At 54.1% G+C, this 24,545-nt stretch overlaps 1 protein-coding gene across 1 annotated transcript in view; it reads left to right on the top strand.

The window, feature by feature from the left end:
* The window catches only part of LOC139272549 (cingulin-like protein 1), a 38,134-nt gene extending 30,086 nt beyond the window's left edge, over nt 1–8,048 (top strand). Inside the window, exon 2 of the mRNA XM_070888607.1 lies at nt 6,477–8,048. Coding sequence (XP_070744708.1) covers nt 6,477–6,964 — 488 coding nt within the window. The 3' untranslated portion in view covers nt 6,965–8,048. The remainder of the gene's footprint in view (nt 1–6,476) is intronic.
* Nucleotides 8,049–24,545: the final 16,497 nt, after the last annotated feature.

The raw sequence follows: 24,545 nt of genomic DNA, 5'->3' as shown, positions 1-24,545 counted from the left end.
TCTTCCTTACCCCCCCTTCCCTCGCCCTCCTCTGCCTTACCCCCCCTTCCCTCGCCCTCCTCTGCCTTACCCCCCCTTCCCTCGCCCTCCTCTTCCTTACCCTCCCTTCCCTCGCCCTCCTCTGCCTTACCCCCCCTTCCCTCGCCCTCCTCTGCCTTACCCCCCTTCCCTCGCCCTCCTCTGCCTTACCCCCCCTTCTCTCGCCCTCCTCTGCCTTACCCCCCCTTCCCTCGCCCTCCTCTGCCTTACCCCCCCTTCCCTCGTCCTCCTCTGCCTTACCCCCCCTTCCCTCGCCCTCCTCTGCCTTATCCCCCCTTCCCTTGCCCTCCTCTGCCTTACCCCCCCTTCCCTCGCCCTCCTCTGCCTTACCCCCCCTTCCCTCGCCCTCCTCTGCCTTACCCCCCACTTCCCTCGCCTACTGCTCCTCCTCAATGGGGCCTCAGTCCCTGCAGCAAGGCTGCTTGAGGGCCGCTGTGTGTGTGAGGGAGACAGGACAGATGGGCTAGCACGGCGCCCTGGACCAGCTCTGGGCCTGGAAGCCTTGGCTGCTGACAGTACCGTCTGCGAATGGGCGGCAGCAGTGTGGGATGGCTGGGGTGCAAACGCAGGATGGCAGTGTGGGGAGACCTGAGAGAGGACATCAGGTTCCATCTGGACCGACGGCCTGCCACTCCGCTGTGCCAGAGCCTCAGCAACCGGAGCAGTCTGGTGGAGCGCAGATTGTTGGCCTACTTAGGCACCGTCGCCTCCCTGCTAGACTGATGGGGTCCAAGACACGAAGGCAGCAGTCAGTGCTCGCGTGGCATCAATTTGAGCCTGCATCAGAGCACACAGCACATTGATGTACCGGTGTACTGCCCCCCTGAAGTACAGCACCTCCGCCCTGGGGTACCGCCCCCCCAGGGTATCACCCCCCTCCCCTGGGGTACCACGTCCTCCTGGGGTATGGCCCCTCACCCTGGGGTACCGGCCCTCCTCCCCAGGGTACCACCCTCCCCCGGGCTCCCGCCCCTCCCCCATGGGCACCCGCCCCTCCCCCCTGGGGTACTGCCCCTCCCCCCTGGGGTACTGCCCCTCCCCCCTGGGGTACTGCCCCTCCCCCCTGGGGAACTGCCCCCCCCTGGGGTACTGCCCCTCCCCCCTGGGGTACTGCTCCTCCCCCCTGGGGTACCGCCCCTCCCCCTTGGGGTACTGCCCTTCCCCCTGGGGTACTGCCCCTCCCCCCTGGGGTACCGCCCCTCCCCCTTGGGGAACTGCCCCTCCTCCCTGGGGTACCGACCCTCGCCCCTGGGGAACTGCCCCTCCCCCCTAGGGTACTGCCCCTCCCCCATGGGGTACTGCCCCTCCCCTCCTGGGGAACTGCCCCTCCCTCCGGGGTACTGCCCCTCTCCAATGGGGTACCGCCCTCCCCCCTGGGGAACTGCCCCTTCCCCCTGGGGTACTGCCCCTCCCTCCCAGGGTACTGCCCCTCCCCCATGGGGTACTGCCCGTCCCCCGTGGGGAACGGCCCCTCCCCCCTGGGGCACTGCCCCTCCCCTCCTGGGGAACTGCCCCTCCTCCCTGGGGTAATGCCCCTCCCCTCCTGGGGAACTGCCCCTCCCTCCTGGGGTACTGCCCCTCCCCCCCCCGGGGTACTGCCCCTCCCCCCTGGGGCACTGCCCCTCCCTCATGGGGTACCGCCCCTCCCCCCTGGGAACTGCCCCCCCCCTGGGGTACTGCCCCTCCCCCCGGGGTACTGCCCCTCCCCCATGGGGAACTACCCCTCCCCCCTGGGGAACTGCCCCTCCCCCATGGGGTACTGTCCCAACTGAAGTGCAACCAAATTTCTCCCCCCTGATTTCTTAACAAATCTCATGATATTTTTTTAGAGATTGTCCCATTTATGAGATGTTTGGTTTGGCAATACTGCTCCCCCCTCTCACAAACCTGTACCCCTCGCCTCTCACTAACCTGTGCCCCTCCCCTCTCACTAACCTGTCCCCCTCCCCTCTCACTAACCTGTCCCCCTCCCCTCTCACTAACCTGTCCCCCTCCCCTCTCACTAACCTGTCCCCCTCCCCTCTCACTAACCTGTCCCCCTCCCCTCTCACTAACCTGTCCCTCCCCTCTCACTAACCTGTCCCTCCCCTCTCACTAACCTGTCCCTCCCCTCTCACTAACCTGTCCCTCTCCTCTCACTAACCTGTCCCCCTCCCCTCTCAGTAACCTGTCCCTCCCCACTCACTAACCTGTCCCTCCCCTCTCACTAACCTGTCCCCCTCCCCTCTCACTAACCTGTCCCCCTCCCCTCTCACTAACCTGTCCCCCTCCCCTCTCACTAACCTGTCCCTCACCTCTCACGAACCTGTCCCCCTCCCATCTCACTAACCTGTCCCTCCCCTCTCACTAACCTGTCCCCCTCCCCTCTCACTAACCTGTCCCCCTCCCCTCTCACGAACCTGTCCCCCTCCCATCTCACTAACCTGTCCCTCTCCTCTCACTAACCTGTCCCCCTCCCCTCTCAGTAACCTGTCCCTCCCCTCTCACTAACCTGTCCCTCTCCTCTCACTAACCTGTCCCCCTCCCCTCACAGTAACCTGTCCCTCCCCACTCACTAACCTGTCCCTCCCCTCTCACTAACCTGTCCCCCTCCCCTCTCACTAACCTGTCCCTCCCCTCTCACTAACCTGTCCCCCTCCCCTCTCACTAACCTGTCCCCCTCCCCTCTCACTAACCTGTCCCTCCCCTCTCACTAACCTGTCCCCCTCCCCTCTCACTAAACTGTCCCCCTCCCCTCTCACTAACCTGTACCCCTCCCCTCTCACTAACCTGTCCCCCTCCCCTCTCACTAACCTGTCCCCTTCCCCTCTCACTAACCTGTCCCTCCCCTCTCAGTAACCTGTCCCCCTCCCCTCTCACTAACCTGTCCCTCCCCTCTCACTAACCTGTCCCCCTCCCCTCTCACTAACCTGTCCCTCCCCTCTCACGAACCTGTCCCCCTCCCATCTCACTAACCTGTCCCTCCCCTCTCACTAACCTGTCCCCCTCCCCTCTCACTAACCTGTCCCCCTCCCCTCTCACGAACCTGTCCCCCTCCCATCTCACTAACCTGTCCCTCTCCTCTCACTAACCTGTCCCCCTCCCCTCTCAGTAACCTGTCCCTCCCCTCTCACTAACCTGTCCCTCTCCTCTCACTAACCTGTCCCCCTCCCCTCACAGTAACCTGTCCCTCCCCTCTCACTAACCTGTCCCTCCCCTCTCACTAACCTGTCCCCCTCCCCTCTCACTAACCTGTCCCTCCCCTCTCACTAACCTGTCCCCCTCCCCTCTCACTAACCTGTCCCCCTCCCCTCTCACTAACCTGTCCCTCCCCTCTCACTAACCTGTCCCCCTCCCCTCTCACTAACCTGTCCCCCTCCCCTCTCACTAACCTGTCCCTCCCCTCTCACTAACCTGTCCCCCTCCCCTCTCACTAACCTGTCCCCTTCCCCTCTCACTAACCTGTCCCTCCCCTCTCAGTAACCTGTACCCCTCCCCTCTCACTAACCTGTCCCCCTCCCCTCTCACTAACCTGTCCTTCCCCTCTCACTAACCTGTCCCCCTCCCCTCTCACTAACCTGTCCCCCTCCCCTCTCACTAACCTGTCCCTCCCCTCTCACTAACCTGTCCCTCCCCTCTCACTAACCTGTCCCCCTCCCCTCTCACTAACCTGTCCCCTTCCCCTCTCACTAACCTGTCCCTCCCCTCTCACTAACCTGTCCCTCCCCTCTCACTAACTTGTCCCCCTCCCCTCTCACTAACCTGTCCCCCTCCCCTCTCACTAACCTGTCCCTCCCCTCTCACTAACTTGTCCCTCCCCTCTCACTAACTTGCCCCCCTCCCCTCTCACTAACCTGTCCCACTCCCCTCTCACTAACCTGTCCCCCTCCCCTCTCACTAACCTGTCCCTCCCATCTCACTAACCTGTCCCTCCCCTCTCACTAACCTGTCCCCCTTCCCTCTCACTAACCTGTCCCCCTCCCCTCTCACTAACCTGTCCCCCTCCCCTCTCACTAACCTGTACCCCTCCCCTCTCACTAACCTGTCCCCCTCCCCTCTCACTAACCTGTCCCCTTCCCCTCTCACTAACCTGTCCCTCCCCTCTCAGTAACCTGTCCCCCTCCCCTCTCACTAACCTGTCCCTCCCCCCTCTCACTAACCTGTCCCCCTTCCCTCTCAGTAACCTGTACCCCTCCCCTCTCACTAACCTGTCCCCCTCCCCTCTCACTAACCTGTCCCCCTCCCCTCTCACTAACCTGTCCCTCCCCTCTCACTAACCTGTCCCCCTCCCCTCTCACTAACCTGTCCCTCCCCTCTCACTAACCTGTCCCCCTCCCCTCTCCGTAACCTGTACCCCTCCCCTCTCACTAACCTGTCCCCCTCCCCTCTCACTAACCTGTCCCTCCCCTCTCACTAACCTGTCCCCCTCCCCTCTCACTAACCTGTCCCCCTCCCCTCTCACTAACCTGTCCCTCCCCTCTCACTAACCTGTCCCTCCCCTCTCACTAACCTGTCCCCCTCCCCTCTCACTAACCTGTCCCCTTCCCCTCTCACTAACCTGTCCCTCCCCTCTCACTAACCTGTCCCTCCCCTCTCACTAACTTGTCCCCCTCCCCTCTCACTAACCTGTCCCCCTCCCCTCTCACTAACCTGTCCCTTCCCTCTCACTAACTTGCCCCCCTCCCCTCTCACTAACCTGTCCCACTCCCCTCTCACTAACCTGTCCCCCTCCCCTCTCACTAACCTGTCCCTCCCCTCTCACTAACCTGTCCCCCTCCCCTCTCACTAACCTGTCCCTCCCCTCTCACTAACCTGTCCCCCTCCCATCTCACTAACCTGTCCCCCTCCCCTCTCACTAACCTGTCCCTCCCCTCTCACTATCCTGTCCCCCTCTCCTCTCACTAACCTGTCCCCCTCCCCTCTCACTAACCTGTCCCCCTCCCCTCTCACTAACCTGTACCCCTCCCCTCTCACTAACCTGTCCCTCCCCTCTCACTAACCTGTCCCCCTCCCCTCTCACTAACCTGTCCCCCTCCCCTCTCACTAACCTGTCCCTCCCCTCTCACTAACCTGTCCCCTTCCCCTCTCACTAACCTGTCCCCCTCCCCTCTCACTAACCTGTCCCCCTCCCCTCTCACTAACCTGTCCCTCCCCTCTCACTAACCTGTCCTTCCCCTCTCACTAACCTGTCCCTCCCCTCTCACTAACCTGTTCCCTGGAACCAGTGGATGTGGTGTATTTGGACTTTCAAAAGGCTTTTGACAAGGTCCCACACAAGAGATTGGTGTGCAAAATTAAAGCACATGGTATTGGGGGTAATGTACTGACGTGGATAGAGAACTGGTTTGGCAGACAGGAAGCAGAGAGTCGGGATAAACGGATCCTTTTCAGAATGGCAGGCAGTGACTAGTGGGATGCCGCAGGGCTCAGTGCTGGGACCCCAGCTATTTACAATATACTTTAATGATTTAGATGAAGGAATTGAGTGTAATATCTCGAAGTTTGCAGATGACACTAAACTGGATGGCGGTATGAGCTGTGAGGAGGATGCTAAAAGACTGCAGGGTGACTGGGACAGGTTAGGCGAGTGGGCAAATGCATGGCAGATGCAGTATAATGTAGATAAATGTGAAGTTATCCACTTTGGGGGCAAATACACAAAGGCAGAATATTATCTGAATAGCGGCAGATTAGGAAAAGGGGAGATGCAACGAGACCTGGGTGTCATGGTACATCAGTCATTGAAAGTTGGCATGCAGGTACAGCAGGCGGTGAAGAAGGCAAATGGTATGTTGGCCTTCATAGCTAGGGGATTTGAGTATAGGAGCAGGGAGGTCTTACTGAAGTTGTACAGGGCCTTGGTGAGGCCTCACCTGGAATATTGTGTTCAGTTTTGGTCTCCTAATCTGAGGAAGGACGTTCTTGCTATTGAGAGAGTGCAGCGAAGGTTCACCAGACTGATTCCCAGGATGGCGGGACTGACATATGAGGAGAGACTGGATCAACTGGAGTTTAGAAGAATGAGAGGGGATCTCATAGAAACTTATAAGATTCTGACAGGACTGGACAGGCTAGATGCGGGAAGAATGTTCCCGATGTTGGGGAAGTCCAGAACCAGGGGACAGTCTTAGGATAAGGGGTAGGCCATTTAGGACTGAGATGAGGAGAAACTTCTTCACTCAGAGAGTTGTTAACCTGTGGAATTCCCTGCCGCAGAGAGTTGTTGATGTCAGTTCATTGGATATAGTCAAGAGGGAGTTAGATATGGCCCTTACGGCTAAAGGGATCAAGGGGTATGGAGAGAAAGCAGGAAAGGGGTACTGAGGGAATGATCAGCCATGATCTTATTGAATGGCGGTGCAGGCTCGAAGGGCCGAAAGGCCTACTCCTGCACCTATTTTCTATGTTTCTATGTTTCTCCCCTCTCACTAACCTGTCCCCCTCTCCCTCTACTCCAGGAATCCCGGTGGTTCTTGGTGCTTCCAAAGAAATTAAGCGTTTACAGCAGTTGAATGAGTCGACGGCAAAGTGGAAGGCGAAGTGGCAGGTGAAACGTGACAATCGAGCAAATGATCTGGAGCAGTGCTACAGGAAGATAGCGGAGCTGAAGGGAAAGCTCGTCGAAGAAGCGAGCTTGCGAGAGAAGGAAAGGAAGTTGGTAATGATGAAGAAAGAGAGCGATGAGTTGTTTGAGGCACAGCGGACGGTGCAACACCACCTGAACCACCTCACTGCCCTCGAGGGCGAGCTGGAGGTGTTGCACAGTCAGTGCACGAGGGACACCTTCTATGGGATCCAGGCGATCAAAGGCCGCCTGCAGAGTCTCTTCACTGTCCTCCAACTGGGGAGCTGTGATAAGGATCTGCTGAGTGACAGCCGAGTCTGCAGTGAGCTCACGAAGCTGGACGTCAGAGTCGGAGACTTTAACAGCATTTCTTACAATTAGAGACAAATCCAGCATGGGGAGTGGGGAGGGAAATCTATCAGTGAAAGGGTGGGCACTTGGGTATACCCCCCGAGTATTTACCCCCCCGGGTATACGCCCCGAGTATTTGCCCCCCGGGTATACCCCCCAGGTATTTACCCCCCGGGTATACCCCCCCGAGTATTTACCCCCGGGTATACCCCCGAGTATTTACTCCCCGGGTATACCCCCACACCCCAGGTGTACCCCCCGGGTATAACCCCCCCGGTATACCACCCCCAGGTATACTCACCCGGGTATACCCCCCCGGTATACTCCCTCCTCTCCCGGTATACCCCCCACCGTGGGTACATGGCATACCAGGTATACCCCCCCACCGGGTATAACCCCCCGGGTATACCCCTCCTGGGAATAACCTCCCACTGGGTATTCCCACTCCTGGGTATTACCCCCCCCCCCTTGGTTTAGACACCCCCAGGTATTTCCCCCGCCCCAGGGTATCCCCCCCACCCCACACCCCGGTATACCCACTCTCCCCCAGGTATTTCCACACCGGATTGTTCCTCCTCCGGTATTCGCCCTTCACCCCCTGGGTATTCCCATGTCCCGGGTATTAACACCCCCGGATATTCCCCCCCCCCTGGGTATACCCACCCTGGGAATAACCCCCTCCCCCGGATATTCCCGCCCTGGGTATATCCCCCCCATCCCTGGTATTCCCCCCAAGCCCCCGGTATACCATCCCCGTGTATATCACCTGGGAATAACCCCCCCACCCCGGGTATTCCCAACCCTGGGTATACCGACACCCCCCCACACCCGGTATTCCCCCCCCCCGGGTATTCCCCCCGGGTATACACCCCCTGGGAATAACTCCCCGCGCCCCGCCCTGGGTATTCCCCACCCTGGGTATAACCCCTCCCAGGTATTTCCCCCCCGGTGTACCCACCCTCCCCAGGTTATTCCACCACCCCCCCGGTATTCCCCCACGTGTATACCCACCCTGGCAATAACCCCCACCTGGGTATTCCCCCCTCCTGGTTATACCCCCTCCATCGGGTATCACCCCCCCGCCCGGGTATACCCTCCCCGTGTACCCACCTACCCCCCCACCACCGGTATACCGGCAGGTATTTCCTGATTTCCCCCCACCGGGTATTCCCCCGGGTACTCCCCCCCACATATACCACCCGGGTATTCCCCCCGTCCCGTGTATGGGAGGTGAGGGGGGAATACCGGGGGGGAAATATCTGGGGGGGTATACCGGGGGGAATACATGGGGTGGGGAATACCGGGGGGGGGGAATACGCAGGGAGGATGTTATACCTGGGGGGAACAAATATCCGGGGGGGGGGGGTATACCAGGGAGGGAATACACGGGACGGGGGGAATACCCAGGTGGTATATGTGGGGGGGAGTACCCGGGGGAATACCCGGTGGGGGGAAATCAGGAAATACCTGGTGGTATACCGGTGGGGGGGGGAGGTGGGTACACGGGGTGGGGGGGAAGGAGGAATAACCGGGTGGGGGAAATACCCAGGGGGGTATACCCCAGGGGTGGAATACCTGAGGTGGTTTACCCGGGGTTTGAGGGGGGAATACCAGTGGGGAAATACCCGGGGGGAATATTTAGGGGGGAATACTGGGGGGAAAATACCCGGGGATGGGGAATACGCAGTGGGGAATACCCCCGGGTATTTCCCCCTCCCGGGTTATTCCTCCCCACACGCATATACCCCCGCCCCGATATACACCCCCAAGTATTTCCTGATTCCCCCCTGGGCTATTCCCCCTAGGTATTCTCCCCGGGTACTTCCCCACCTCCCGCGTATAGGGTATTCCCCCCTCCTTGTATACCACTCAACCCGGGTATTCCCTGCCGGGTATCCTCCCCCCCACCCCCGGTACCTGGTAACCCCCTGGGTCCTCCCCCCCCGGGTATACCGCCGGGCTGGGGCAGGGTCTGTAACCCCGCTCGGTATTCCAGGTCACAGCAACCTTCTGTTTTCTGATTCTGACTCTGTAACAGAGGCGCACATGTCCCTGTGATATAACTTTTGCTGCAATTAATTTACTCTCCAATCGAATGTTTCTATGTGTCTCCTTTTACTGCCTCCTGTTTTATTTCACCAGGACTGGAAACACAGGACTGGAAACACAGGACTGGAAAAACAGGACTGGAATCACAGGACTGGAAAGACAGGACTGGAAACACAGGACTGGAATCACAGAACAGGAAACACAGGACAGGAAACACAGGATTGGAAACACAGGACTGGAAACACAGGACTGGAATCACAGGACTTGAAACACAGGACTGGAAACACAGGACATGGAACACAGGACAGGAATCACAGGACTGGAATCACAGGACAGGAAACACAGGACAGGAAACACAGGACTGGAATCACAGAACAGGAAACACAGGACAGGAAACACAGGATTGGAAACACAGGACTGGAAACACAGGACTGGAAACACAAGACCTGAAACACAGGACTGGAAACATAGGACAGGACACACACAATTGGAATCACAGGACAGGAATCACAGGACTGTAAACACAGGACTGAAAACACAGGACAGGAAACACAGGACAGGAAACACAGGGCAGGAAACACAGGGCAGGAAAGACAGGACAGGAAACACAGGACTGGAATCACAGGACTGGAAACACAGGACAGGAAACACAGGACTGGAAACACAGGTCTGGAATCACAGGACTGCAATCACAGGAATGGAAACACAGGACAGGAAACACAGGAGAGGAAACACAGGGCAGGAAACACAGGGCAGGAAACACAGGACTGGAATCACAATACAGGAAACACAGTACTGGAAACACAGGACATAAATCACAGGACAGGAATCACAGAACAAAAACACAAGACAGGAAATACAGGACTGGAAACACAGGACAGGAAACACAGGACAGGAAACACAGGATTGAAATCACAGGGCAGGAAACACAGGACTGGAAACACAGGGCTGGAAACACAGGACTGGAAACACAGGACAGGAACCACAGGACTGTAAACACAGGACTGGAAACACAGGAAAGGAAATACAGGACTGGAAACACAGAATGGGAAACACAGGACAGGAAACACAGGACTGGAATCACAGGATAGGAAACACAGGGCAGGAAACACAGGACAGGAAACACAGGACTGGAAACACAGGACAGGAATCACAAGACAGGAAACACAGGACATGAAACACAGGACTGGAAACACAGGGCTGTAAACACAGAACAGGAATCACAGGACTGGAAACACAGGACAGGAAACACACAACTGGAATCACAGGACTGGAAACACAGGACTGGAAACACAGGGCAGGAAACACACAACTGGAATCACAGGACAGGAAACACAGGACAGGTAACACAGGACAGGAATCATAGGGCAGTAAACACAGGGCAGGAAACACAGGACAGGAAACACAGGACTGGAATCACAGGATAGGAAACACAGGGCAGGAAACACAGGACAGGAAACACAGGACTGGAAACACAGGACAGGAATCACAAGACAGGAAACACAGGACATGAAACACAGGACTGGAAACACAGGGCTGTAAACACAGGACAGAAATCACAGGACTGGAAACACAGGACTGGAAACACAAGACGGGAATCACGGGACTGGAAACACAGGACTGGAAACACAGGACTGGAATCACAGGACTGGAAACACAGGACAGGAAACACACAACTGGAATCACAGGACTGGAAACACAGGACTGGAAACACAGGGCAGGAAACACACAACTGGAATCACAGGACAGGAAACACAGGACAAGTAACACAGGACAGGAATCATAGGGCAGTAAACACAGGGCAGGAAACACAGGACAGGAAACACAGGACTGGAATCACAGGATAGGAAACACAGGGCAGGAAACACAGGACAGGAAACACAGGACTGGAAACACAGGACAGGAATCACAAGACAGGAAACACAGTACATGAAACACAGGACTGGAAACACAGGGCTGTAAACACAGGACAGGAATCACAGGACTGGAAACACAGGACTGGAAACACAAGACAGGAATCACGGGACTGGAAACACAGGACTGGAAACACAGGACTGGAATCACAGGACTGGAAACACAGGACAGGAAACACACAACTGGAATCACAGGACTGGAAACACAGGACTGGAAACACAGGGCAGGAAACACACAACTGGAATCACAGGACAGGAAACACAGGACAGGTAACACAGGACAGGAATCATAGGGCAGTAAACACAGGGCAGGAAACACAGGACAGGAAACACAGGACTGGAATCACAGGATAGGAAACACAGGGCAGGAAACACAGGACAGGAAACACAGGACTGGAAACACAGGACAGGAATCACAAGACAGGAAACACAGGACATGAAACACAGGACTGGAAACACAGGGCTGTAAACACAGGACAGGAATCACAGGACTGGAAACACAGGACTGGAAACACAAGACAGGAATCACGGGACTGGAAACACAGGATTGGAAACACAGGACTGAAATCACAGGACTGGAAACACAGGACAGGAAACACACAACTGGAATCACAGGACTGGAAACACAGGACTGGAAACACAGGGCAGGAAACACACAACTGGAATCACAGGACAGGAAACACAGGACAGGTAACACAGGACAGGAATCATAGGGCAGTAAACACAGGGCAGGAAACACAGGACTGGAATCACAGGATAGGAAACACAGGGCAGGAAACACAGGACAGGAAACACAGGACTGGAAACACAGGACAGGAATCACAAGACAGGAAACACAGGACATGAAACACAGGACTGGAAACACAGGGCTGTAAACACAGGACAGGAATCACAGGACTGGAAACACAGGACTGGAAACACAAGACAGGAATCACGGGACTGGAAACACAGGACTGGAAACACAGGACTGGAATCACAGGACTGGAAACACAGGACTGGAAACTCAGGACTGGAAACACAGGACTGGAAACACAGGGCAGGAAACACACAACTGGAATCACAGGACAGGAAACACAGGACAGGTAACACAGGACAGGAATCATAGGGCAGTAAACACAGGGCAGGAAACACAGGACAGGAATCACAGGATAGGAAACACAAGGCAGGAAACACAGGACAGGAAACACAGGACTGGAAACACAGGACAGGAATCACAAGACAGGAAACACAGGACATGAAACACAGGACTGGGAACACAGGGCTGTAAACACAGGACAGGAATCACAGGACTGGAAACACAGGACTGGAAACACAAGACAGGAATCACGGGACTGGAAACACAGGACTGGAATCACAGGACTGGAAACACAGGACTGGAAACTCAGGACTGGAAACACAGGACAGGAATCACAGGACTGGAAACACAGGACTGAAATCACAGGACTGGAAACACAGGACTGGAATAACAGGACAGGAAACACAGGACAGGAAACACAGGGCAGGAAACACAGGGCAGGAAACACAGGGCATGAAACACAGGACTGAAATCACGACAGGAAACACAGGACTGGAAACACAAGACAGGAATCACGGGACTGGAAACACAGGACTGGAAACACAGGACTGGAATCACAGGACTGGAAACACAGGACTGGAAACTCAGGACTGGAAACACAGGACAGGAATCACAGGACTGGAAACACAGGACTGAAATCACAGGACTGGAAACACAGGACTGGAATAACAGGACAGGAAACACAGGACAGGAAACACAGGGCAGGAAACACAGGGCAGGAAACACAGGGCATGAAACACAGGACTGAAATCACGACAGGAAACACAGGACTAGAAACACAGGGCAGGAAACACAGGACTGGAAACACAGGGCAGGAAACACAGGACCGGAATCACAGAACAGGAAACACAGGACTGGAAACACAGGACAGGAAACACAGAAATGGAAACACAGGACTGGAATCACAGGACTGGAAAAACAGGACTGGAATCACAGGACAGGAAACACAGGATAGGAAACACGGGGCAGGAAATACAGGGCAGGAAACGCAGAACTGGAATCAGAGGGCAGGAATCACAGGACTTGAATCACAGAACAGGAAAGACAGGACTGGAAACACAGGACTGGAAACACAGGACTGGAAACACAGGACAGGAAACACAGGACTGGAATCACAGGACTGGAAACACAGGACAGGTAACACAGGACAGGAAACACAGGGCAGTAAACATAGGGCAGGAAACACAGGACAGGAATCACAGGACAGGAAACACAGGACTGGAAACACAGGACAGCAATCACAGGATAGGAAACACAGGGCAGGAAACACAGGACAGGAAACACAGGACTGGAAACAAAGGACAGGAATCACAAGACAGGAAACACAGGACATGAAACACAGGACTGGAAACACAGGACTGCAAACACAGGACAGGAATCACAGTACTGGAAACACAGGACTGGATTCACAGGACAGGAATCACAGGACAGGAAACACAGGACTGGAAACACATAACTGGAAACACATAACTGGAAACACAGGACAGAAATCACAGGACAGGAATCACTGTACTGGAAACACAGGACTGGAAACACAGGACAGGAAACACAGGATTGAAATCACAGCACAGGAAACGCAGGACTGGAAACACAGGGCTAGAAACACAGGACTGGAAACACAGGACAGGAATCACAGAACTGGAAACACAGGAGTGGAAACACAGGAAAGGAAACACAGGACTGGAAACACAGGACAGGAAACACAGGACAGGAAACACAGGACTGGAATCACAGGACAGGAACACAGTACTGGAAACACAGGACAGGAATCACAGGACACGAATCACAGGACAAGTAACACAGGACAGGAAACACAGGACAGGAAACACAGGACTGGAAACACAGGACAGGAATCACAGGATAGGAAACACAGGACAGGAATCACAAGACAGGGAACACAGGACATGAAACACAGGACTGGAAACACAAGACTGGAAACACAGGCCAGGAATCACAGGACTGGAAACACAGGACTGGAAACACAGGACTGGAAACACAGGACTGGAAACACAAGACAGGAATCACGGGACTGGAAACACAGGACTGGAATCACAGGACTGAAAACACAGGGCAGGAATCACAGGGCTGGAAACACAGCACTGGAATCACAGGACTGGAAACACAGGACTGGAATCACAGGACAGGAAACACAGGACTAGAAACGCGAGGCAGGAAACACAGGATGGAAACACAGGGCAGGAAACACAGGACTGGAATCACAGGACAGGAAACACAGGACTAGAAACACAGGACAGGAAACACAGAACTGGAAACACTGGACTGGAATCACAGGACTGGAAACACAGGACTGGAAACACAGGACAGGAAACACTGGACTGGAATCACAGGACAGGAAACACAGTGCTGGAAACACAGGACTGGAAACACAGGACAGGAATCACCGGTCTGGAAACAAGGACTGGTAACACAGCACTGGAAACACAGGACAGGAATCACAGGACTGGAAACACAGGACTGGAATCACAGAACTGTAAACACAGGACTGGAAACACAGGACAGGAAACACAGGACAGGAAACACAGGACTGGAATCACAGGACAGGAACACAGGACTGGAAACACAGTGCTGGAAACATAGGACTGGAAACACAGGACAGGAATCACAGGTCTGGAAACAAGGACTGGTAACACAGGACTGGAAACACAGGACAGGAATCACAGGACTGGAAACACATGACTGGAAACACAGGACAGGAAACACAGGACTGGAATCACAGGACAGGAAACACAGGATTGGAAACAGAGGACCTGAAACACAGGACAGGAAACACAGGACTGGACACACAGGACAGGAAACACAGGACTGGAAACACAGGACAGGAAACACAGGACAGGAATCACAGAACAGGAAACACATGACTGGAATCACAGGACACAAAACACAGGACACGAAACACAGGACAGGAATCACAGGACAGGAAACACAGGACTGGAATCACAGGATACAAGACACAGGACAGGAAACACAGGACAGGAATCACAGGACGGGAAACACAGGACTGGAATCACAGGACACAAAACACAGGACAGGAAACACAGGACAGGAATCACAGGACAGGAAACACAAGACAGGAAACACGGGACTGGAAACACATGACAGAAAACACAGGACAGGAAACACAGGACTGCAAACACTGGACAGGAAACACAGGACAGGAAACACAGGACTGCAGACACAGGACAGGAATCGCAGGACAGGAAATACAGGACTGGAATCACAGGACACAAAACACAGGACAGGAAACACAGGACAGAAAATACAGGACAGGGAACACAGGACTGGAAACACAGGACTGCAATCACAGTGGCACAGGATGAAGGAGAGGGGGATGGAGGAGCGGGGAATGGAGAGAGGGGGATTGAGAGAGGGGGATGGAGGAGAGAGGGTGATGGAGGAGAGAGGGGGATGGGGAGAGAGGAATGGAGAGAGAGGGATGGAGGAGAGGGAGATGGAGGGGAGAGAGATTGAGAGAAGGTGATGGAGGAGAGAGGGGGATGGAGGAGAGAGGGGGATGGAGGAGAGATGGGAATGGAGGAGAGAGACAGATGGAGGAGAGAGGGGAATGGAGGAGAGAGAGGGATGGAGGAGAGAGAGGGATGGAGGAGAGAGAGGGATGGAGAGAGGGAATTGGAGGAGAGAGAGGGAATGGAGGAGAGAGGGGATGGAGGAGAGAGAGATGGAGAGAGGGTGATGGAGGAGAGAGGGTGATGGAGGAGCGAGGGGGATGGAGGAGAGAGAGGGATGGAGACAGAGAGGGATGGAGAGAGAGAGAGGGGAATGGAGGAGAGAGGGGGATGGAGGAGAGAGAGGGATGGAGAGAGAGGGATGGAGAGTGAAGGATGGAGGAGAGGGAGATGGAGGGGAGAGAGATGGAGAAAGAGGGATGGAGGAGAGAGGGGGATGGAGGAGAGAGGGGAATGGAGAGAGAGGGATGGAGAGAGAGGGATGGAGGAGAGGGAGATGGAGGGGAGAGAGATGGAGAGAGGGTGATGTAGGAGAGAGGGGGATGGACGAGAGAGGGGGATGGAGGAGAGAGGGGAATGGAGGAGAGAGAGGGATGGAGGAGAGAGAGGGATGGAGGAGAGAGAGGGATGGAGGAGAGAGAGAGATGGAGAGAGGGGGAATGGAGGAGAGAGAGGGATGGAGGAGAGAGAGAGGGATGGAGGAGAGAGAGGGATGGAGAGAGGGGAATGGAGGAGAGAGGGGGATGGAGGAGAGAGAGGGATGGAGACAGAGAGGGACGGAGAGAGAGAGGGGAATGGAGGAGAGAGGGGGATGGAGGAGAGAGAGGGATGGAGACAGAGAGGGACGGAGAGAGAGAGGGGAATGGAGGAGAGAGGGGGATGGAGAGAGGGGGCTGGAGAGAGGAGGATGGAGAGAGAGGGAAATGGAGGAGAGAGGGGGATGGAGAGAGGGGGATGGAGAGAGCATGCAGACAGTAAGAGTTAATATTAGCCTGAGCCGCCCATTGAAGAAGTGAGAGGATTGGGTTGGGTGCCTGTTTTAAAACCCGCACTTTGCCGAGTCTATACGCCCCCCCTCAGGGGAGTGACTGGATGTCAGTCAGGCAGACAGGATGTTGCTGGCCAGTCAGGTTCCACATGGGGGCAGAGGAAGTTTGTGCACAGCAAACTCCCACAGACGCCCGCTCCTCTTCCAAATAGTGCCATGGGATCTTTCAAATCCCCTGAGAGGGCAGGCGGGGCCTCGGTTCAACGTCTCACCCCACGGCCATATGATGTCAGCATCATGTGACAGCTAGCGGGTGATTGGTCTCGGGGAATCTCCATCAGGGCTGCAGGGGGGTGCAAGGTCCTATTTCCATTGGTGGAAGGGTCAATTCCGAGGGGGCATAGGTTTAATGTGGTTGCTGAAAGGTTCAGAGGGGATTTGAGGGAGGGTTTCATTCCCCAGAGGGTTGTGGGGGTCTGCAACTCGCTGCCTGGAAGAAACCCGCACCATGTTTCATCATCATCATCATCATCATAGGCAGTCCCTCACAATCGAGGAAGACTTGCTTCCACTCTTAAAATGAGTCCTTAGGTGACTGTACAGTCCAATACGAGAACCACAGTCCCTGTCACAGGTGGGACAGACACTGGTTGAGGGAAGGGGAGGGTGGGACTGGTTTGCCGCATGCTCCTTCCGCTGCCTGCGCTTGGTTTCTGCACGCTCTCGGCGATGAGACTCGAGGTGCTCAGCGTCCTCCCGGATGCACTTCCTCCACTTAGGGCGGTCTTTGGCCAGGGACTCCCAGGTGTCGGTGGGGATGTTGCACTTTATCGGGGAGGCTTTGAAGGAGTCCTTGAAATGCTTCCTCTGCCCACCTTTGGCTTGATTGCCGTGAAGGAGTTCCGAGTAGAGCACTTGCTTTGGGAGTCTCGTGTCTGGCATGCGAACAGTGTGGCCCACCCAGCGGAGCTGATCGAATGTGATCAGTGCTTCAATGCTGGGGATGTTGGCCTGGTCGAGGACGCTAACGTTTGTGCGTCTGTCCTCCCAGGGGATTTGTAGGACCTTGCGAATACATCATTGGTGCTATTTCTCCAGCGACTTGAGGTGTCTACTGTACATGATCCATGTCTCTGAGCCATACAGGAGGGCAGGTATTACTACAGCCCTGTCGACCATGAGCTCGGTGGCGGATTTGAGAGTCTTCAAACACTCTTTTCCTCAGGCGGCTGAAGGCTGCACTGGTGCACTGGAGGCGGTGTTGGATCTCCGTATCAATGCCTGCACTTGTTGAAAAGAAACTCCCGAGGTCTGGGAAATGGTCCACGTTGTCCAGGGCCGTGGATCTTGATGACTGGAGGGCAGTGCTGTGCGGTGAGGACAGGCTGGTGGAGGACCTTTAGCGTAAGGCCCATGCTTTTGTACGCTTCAGTAAAGACATTGACTATGACTTGGAGTTTAGCCTTTGTATGTGCACAGACGCAGGTGTTGTCCGCGTACTGTAGCTCGACGACAGAAGTTGGAGTGGTCTTGGACCTGGTCTGGAGATGGTGCAGGTTGAGCAGGTTCCCACTGGTTCTGTAGTTTAGTTCCACTCCAGCGGGAAGTTTGTCTACTGTGAGGTGGAGCATGGCGGTGAGGAAGATTGGGAAGAGGGTTGGGGCGATGACACAGCCCTGTTTGACCCCGGTCCAGACATGGATTGGGTCTGTAATGGATCCTTTGGTAAGGATCACGGCCTGCATGTCATCGTGGAGCAGGCGGAGGATGGTGACAAACCTTTGGGGGCATCCGAAACGGAGGAGGACGCTCCATAAACCCTCGCTGTTGGCAGTGTCAAAAGCCTTTATAAGGTCGAAGAAGGCCATGTATAAGGGCAGGTGCTTGGATGGTCACTTAACATTTCGTAGCCTGCAAGGTTAAGGACCTAGAGCTGGTAAGTGGGATTAGACTGGATAACCTCTTGTTGGTTGGCACAGATATAATGGTAAGTACTGTCGGGAATCAAATACGGCCAGGGTGGTCTTCTGGACTAGTGTCGATCGCCTGGATGGGTCGGAGAGGAAATTTCCCAGAATTTTTTTCCCACAAATTGGCCTGGGTGTTTATCTGGTGTTTGCCTCTCCCAGGAGATCACATGGCTCCGGTTGGGGTGGAGCGTAGAATGTTTCCGTGTAAGGTGTGTCGCAGTGGTGTGAGACGGACTGGTTGGGGCCGGGTGCTCTTTGCCTTTCCGTCGTTGTTCATAGGTTTATATGTAACCTTCAGGGCTGCTGACCGAGGGCCGTGTGGCTCTTTGTCGGCCGGCGCGGACACAATGGGCTGAAATGGCCACATTCTGCGCTGTAAATTTCTACGTTTCTATAAGAAATGATGTCCCATGCCCCTGCCTTGAATATTAGCACTGCAATTTTTTTTCATGTTTGTATCCAGCTTTCATTTGAGTGTTATTGAACCTGCTTCCTCCCTTTCAGTCTGTGGAAGTCATGCAATTTGGGAAAAGGACAGAGAGTGGGAATATAACCAGGATTACACAATGGAGTGGAGATTAGGGCTGTAGATCCTTTCAAAGCAGGATTACAGGAGTTAAAGGCTGCCCATTCTCATTTGCCTGGGGGGAGCCCCACACAATCGGACACATTCTCTGAACAGCGCTTGGCGATTTGAGAACCATCAATGTCTTTTAAAGAAAATGACCATCATGTCACTGTGTCAGCCGCGGCTAACAACCTCGCCTCTGAGTCAGAAGGCCGTGGTCAAGTCCCACTCCAGAGCGGCCAGCACAGAATCCAGGCTGACAGCCCACTGCAGTGCTGAGGGAGTGCCGCACTGTCGGAGGTGCCGCACTGTCGGATGAAACGTTAAACCGAGGCCCCCGTCTGCTCTCTCCGCTGGTGGTAAAAGTACCCGGGGCATTATTCGGAGAAGAGCAGGGGAGTTTGGCACAGTGTCCAGGCCAATGTCGCTTGCCGTTTTCTGGGACCTTGCTGTGCTCAAACTGTCTCCCAGGTTGCAAGTCCAATGGAAAAGGGTGAGTGGTGTGATGTCACGGCGACATCACTGACAGCTGCTCAAATCAAACACAGACACACAAGTGTGACATCACGGCAGGGACCAGGTCACAGCTGAGATCACAAACCCCTCCCCCACACTGGCTTCAACAAACCCGCACTCGTTTGCTCCCTGTCTTTCGGGTCAGACTCAACCGAGAAACTCCGGCTGGCAGGGCAATCCATGGTGAGAGAACAGCCGGGAAGGCAACACGGCCACAGGAATACCAGCGTCCCAGGATATTATAGGAGCAGAGCAACATCACTCTGTATCTAACCCCGTGCAGTACCTGGCCAGGGAGTGTTTGACGGAACAGTGTGGAGGGAGCTTTACTCTGTATCTAACCCCCTGTACCTGCCCTGGGAGTGTTTGATGGGACAGTGTAGAGGGAGCTTTTCTCTGTATCTAACCCCGTGCTGTACCTGCCCTGGGAGTGTTTGATGGGACAGTGTAGAGGGAGCTTTACTCTGTATCTAACCCCCTGTACCTGCCCTGGGAGTGTTTGATGGGGCAGTGTAGAGCGAGCTTTACTCTGTATATAACCCCGTGCTGTACCTGCCCTGGGAGTGTTTGATGGGACAGTGTAGAGGGAGCTTTACTCTGTATCTAACCCTGTGCTGTACCTGCCCTGGGAGTGTTTGATGGGACAGTGTAGAGGGAGCGTTACTCTGTAACTAACCCATGCTGTACCTGCCCTGGGTGTGTTTGATGGGACAGTGTAGAGGGAGCTTTAGTCTGTATCTAACCCCGTGCTGTACCTGCCCTGGGCGTCTTTGTTGGGACAGTGTAGAGGGAGCTTTACTCTGTATCTATCCTCGAGCTGTATTGCCCTGGGAGTGTTTGATCGGGACAGTGTAGAGGAAGATTTAGTCTGTATCTAACCCCATGCTGTACCTGCCCTGGGAGTGTATGATGGGACAGTGTAGAGGGAGCTTTACTCTGTATCTAACCCATGCTGTACCTGCCCTGGGAGTGTTTGATGGGACAGTGTTGAGGGAGCTTACTCTGTATCTAACCCGTATTGTATCTGCCCTGGGAGTGTTTGATGAGACTGTTTAGAGGGATCTTTACTCGGAATCTAACCTGTGCTGTACCTGCCCTGGGAGTGTTTGATGGGACAGTACACAGGGAGCTTTACAATATATTTAACCTGTGCTGTACCTGTCCTGGCAGTGTTTGATGGGACAGGGTAGAGGGAGCTTTACTCTGTATCTAACCGTGTGCTGTACCTGCCCTGGGAGTGCTGGTTCGGTACAGTGTAGAGGGAGATTTACTCTGTATCTAAATCACGTGCGGTACCTGCCCTGGGAGTGTTTGATGGGACAGTGTAGAGGGAGCATTACTCTATCAAACCCGTGCTGTATCTGCCATGGGAGTCTGTGCTGGGACTGTGTAGAGGGGGCTTTACTCTGTTTCAAAACTGTGCTATATCTGCCCTGGGATTGTTTGATGGGACAGTATGAGGGAGCTTTACTCTGTATCTAACATGTGCTGTACCTGCCCTGGGAGTGTTTGAGGGACAGTGTAGAGGAAGCTTTACTCTGTATGTAACCCAGGCTGTACCTGCAGCAAGATGGTTTGATGGGACAGTGTCGAGGGAGCATTACTCTATCTAACCCCGTGCTGTGCCTGCCCTGGGAGTGGTTGATGGGACAGTGTAGAGGGAGCTTTACTCTGTATCTAACCCCCTGTACCTGCCCTGGGAGTGTTTGATGGGACAGTGTAGAGGGAGCTTTACTCTGTATCTAACCCCCTGTACCTGCCCTGGGAATGTTTGATGGGATAGTTTTGTAGTGTCTTTGCATCTTGTTACAAACTCACACGAGGCATGTATATATCAGACACGGTCACTCTCTGACCTTCACTTTACTCCCAGGACCGAGGAGTGCTATCCCTGGGTGGGACCTCCCCTTTTGATACATATCAAAACTGAGGCAATTCGCGAGTGCCTCCTTCTCGACTATGCCGTATCCACGCTTTACCTGGGAGAGCGACCTGGAGGCGTAAGCCACCGGTTGGAGTCGGCCGTCACCATTACCCTGCTACAACACACACCCAAACCCGTAGGATGACGCATCGCATGTTAAAACCATTTTTTTACAGGGGTCATACAAAGTCAACCGTTTGTTGGAACACAGCAGGTTCCTCACCTTATTGAAAGCTCGTTCTTGACAATCCCCCCAAAACCATTCACAACCTTTATGGAGGAGCATATGTAACGGCTCCAACAATGTGCTTAAGTTCGGCAGGAAGTTCCCAAAATAGTTCAAAAGTCCCAGGAAATGATCGCAACTCTGACCTGGGCGCCCAGCGAATTGCCTCAGTTGTTGATTCAGTGTGCCAGATCCCGTCTACTACAACCCTCCTGCCCAGGAACTCGACCTCTGGGGCCAAAAACACGCACTTGGCCTTTTTCAGCCGCAGGGTTAGGGTTAGGATCCAATCGGCGTAGCACCTCCTCCAGGTTGCGGAGGTTTTCCTCAGTGTCTCGACCCGTTATAAGGATGTCGTCTTGGAACACGATCGTTCCAGGGATGGACTTGAGCAAGCTTTCCATGTTTCACTGAAAGATAGCCGCTGCCGAACGAATGCCAAACGGGCATCTATTGTAAACAAATAATCCTTTGTGCGTCGTGATGGTGGTCAGAAACTTGGAATCTTCCGCCAGTTCCTGAGTCATGTAGGCCGAAGTGAGGTCCAGCTTCGTGAACAGCTTTCCACCTGCCAGCGTGGCAAAGAGGTCCTCCGCTCTCGGGAGCGGGTATTGGTCTTGCAGCGACACTTGGTTGATGGTGGCTTTGTAGTCGCCACAAATCCTGACCGAGCCGTCTGCTTTGAGGATGGGAACGATGGGACTTGCCCAGTCATTGAATTCAACGGGTGAAATTACGCCCTCTCTGAGCAGCCTGTCGAGTTCACTTTCAATTTTTTCACGCATCACATACGACACCGCTCTGGCTTTGTGGTGCACTGGTCTGGCGTCCGGAGTGACCACTACTTTGATGCCCTTGAACGTTCCGACACCGGGTTGAAACAGTGACCCGAATTTTTGCAATACCTGTGAGCATGAACTTCGCTCCACAGATGAAATGGCGTGCACATCCCCCCTATTTTCAATTCATCTCAGCTAGCCAACTCCTCCCCAAAAGCACGGCGCCATTTCCCGGAACAATCCAGAGTGGCAGCCGGTTCTGTAATCCATTATGTGTTACCACCAAGTTTGCACTGCCCAGCACTGGGACGATCTCTTTGATGTACGTCCGTAGCTGCGTCCCAATGCGTTCCAGTTTGGGCCTGCTAGCTCTGTGTGGCCATAGTCTCTCAAATTGTTGGGCGCTCATGAGTGACAGGCTAGCTCCCGTATCCAGCTCCATGTGCACCGGGATGCCATTCAGTAAGACTTTCATCACATGGGTCGCGTTTTGGTGTATGAGCTGCGGACGACAGCCACATGAACCCGCTGAACTTCAGCATCCATGGTTGTTCCCCAGGCCTCACCCTGCATTGCAGACCCCTCGTCTGGTTCCTCTGTCTCGCAGACTAGCCTCGCTACTGCCTTTTTGCACATCCTGGCCAGGTGTCCCTTGACATTACAAATCCTACAGGTATAAAGTTGGAACCTGCAGGTTTTTGCAGTGTGTCTTCTCCCACATCTCCAACATGAGCTGAGATTGCTGTTAACATAAGAACATAAGAATTAGGAACAGGAGTAGGCCATCTAGCCCCTCGAGCCTGCTCCGCCATTCAACAACATCATGGCTGATCTGGCTGTGGACTCAGCTCCACTTACCCGCCCGCTCCCCGTAACCCTTAATTCCCTTATTGGTTAAAAATCTATCTATCTGTGACTTGAATACATTCAATGAGCTAGCCTCAACTGCTTCCTTGGGCAGAGAATTCCACAGATTCACCACCCTCTGGGAGAAGAAATTCCTTCTCAACTCGGTTTTTAAATTGGCTCCCCCGTATTTTGAGGCTGTGCCCTCAAGTTCTAGTCTCCCCGACCAGTGGAAACAACCTCTCTGCCTCTATCCTGTCTATCCCTTTCATGATTTTAAATATTTCGATAAGATCACCCCTCATCCTTCTGAACTCCAACGAGTAAAGAATCAGTCTATTCAATCTATCATCATAAGGTAACTCCCTCATCTCCGGAATCAGCCGAGTGAATCGTCTCTGTACCCACTCCAAAGCCAGTATATTCTTCCTTAAGTAAGGTGACCAAAACTGCATGCAGTACTCCAGGTGCGGCCTTACCAATACCCTATACAGTTGCAGCAGGACCTCCCTGCTTTTGTACTCCATCCCTCTCGCAATGAAGGCCAACATTCCATTCGCCTTCCTGATTACCTGCTGCACCTGCAAACTAACTGAGATTCATGCACTAGGACCCCCAGGTCCCTCTGCACCTCAGCATGTTGTAATTTCTCCCCATTCAAATAATATTCCCTTTTACTGTTTTTTTTTCCCAAGGTGGATGACCTCACACTTTCCGACATTGTATTCCATCTGCCAAACCTTCGCCCATTCGCTTAACCTATCCAAATCTCTTTGCAGCCTCTCTGTGTCCTCTACACAACCCGCTTTCCCACGAATCTTAGTGTCATCTGCAAATGTTGTTACACTACACTCTGTCCCCTCTTCCAGGTCATCTATGTATATTGTAAACAGTTGTGGTCCCAGCACCGATCCCTGTGGCACACCACTAACCACTGATTTCCAACCCGAAAAGGACCCATTTATCCCGACTCTCTGCTTTCTGTTCGCAAGCCAATTCTCTATCCATGCTAATACATTTCCTCTGACTCAGCGTACCTCTATCTTCTGCAGTAACCTTTTGTGTGGCACCTTATCGAATGCCTTTTGGAAATCTAAATACACCACATCCATCGGTACACCTCTATCCACCATGCTCGTTATATCCTCAAAGAATTCCAGTAAATTAGTTAAACATGAATTCCCCTTCATGAATCCATGCTGCGTCTGCTTGATTGCACTATTCCTATCTAGATATCCTGCTATTTCTTCCTTAATGATAGTTTCAAGCATT

This window comes from Pristiophorus japonicus, chromosome 9 (assembly GCF_044704955.1).
Source record: "Pristiophorus japonicus isolate sPriJap1 chromosome 9, sPriJap1.hap1, whole genome shotgun sequence".
Classification (NCBI taxonomy): Eukaryota; Metazoa; Chordata; class Chondrichthyes; family Pristiophoridae; genus Pristiophorus; species Pristiophorus japonicus.
This window is presented reverse-complemented; position numbering and strand designations above follow the sequence as displayed.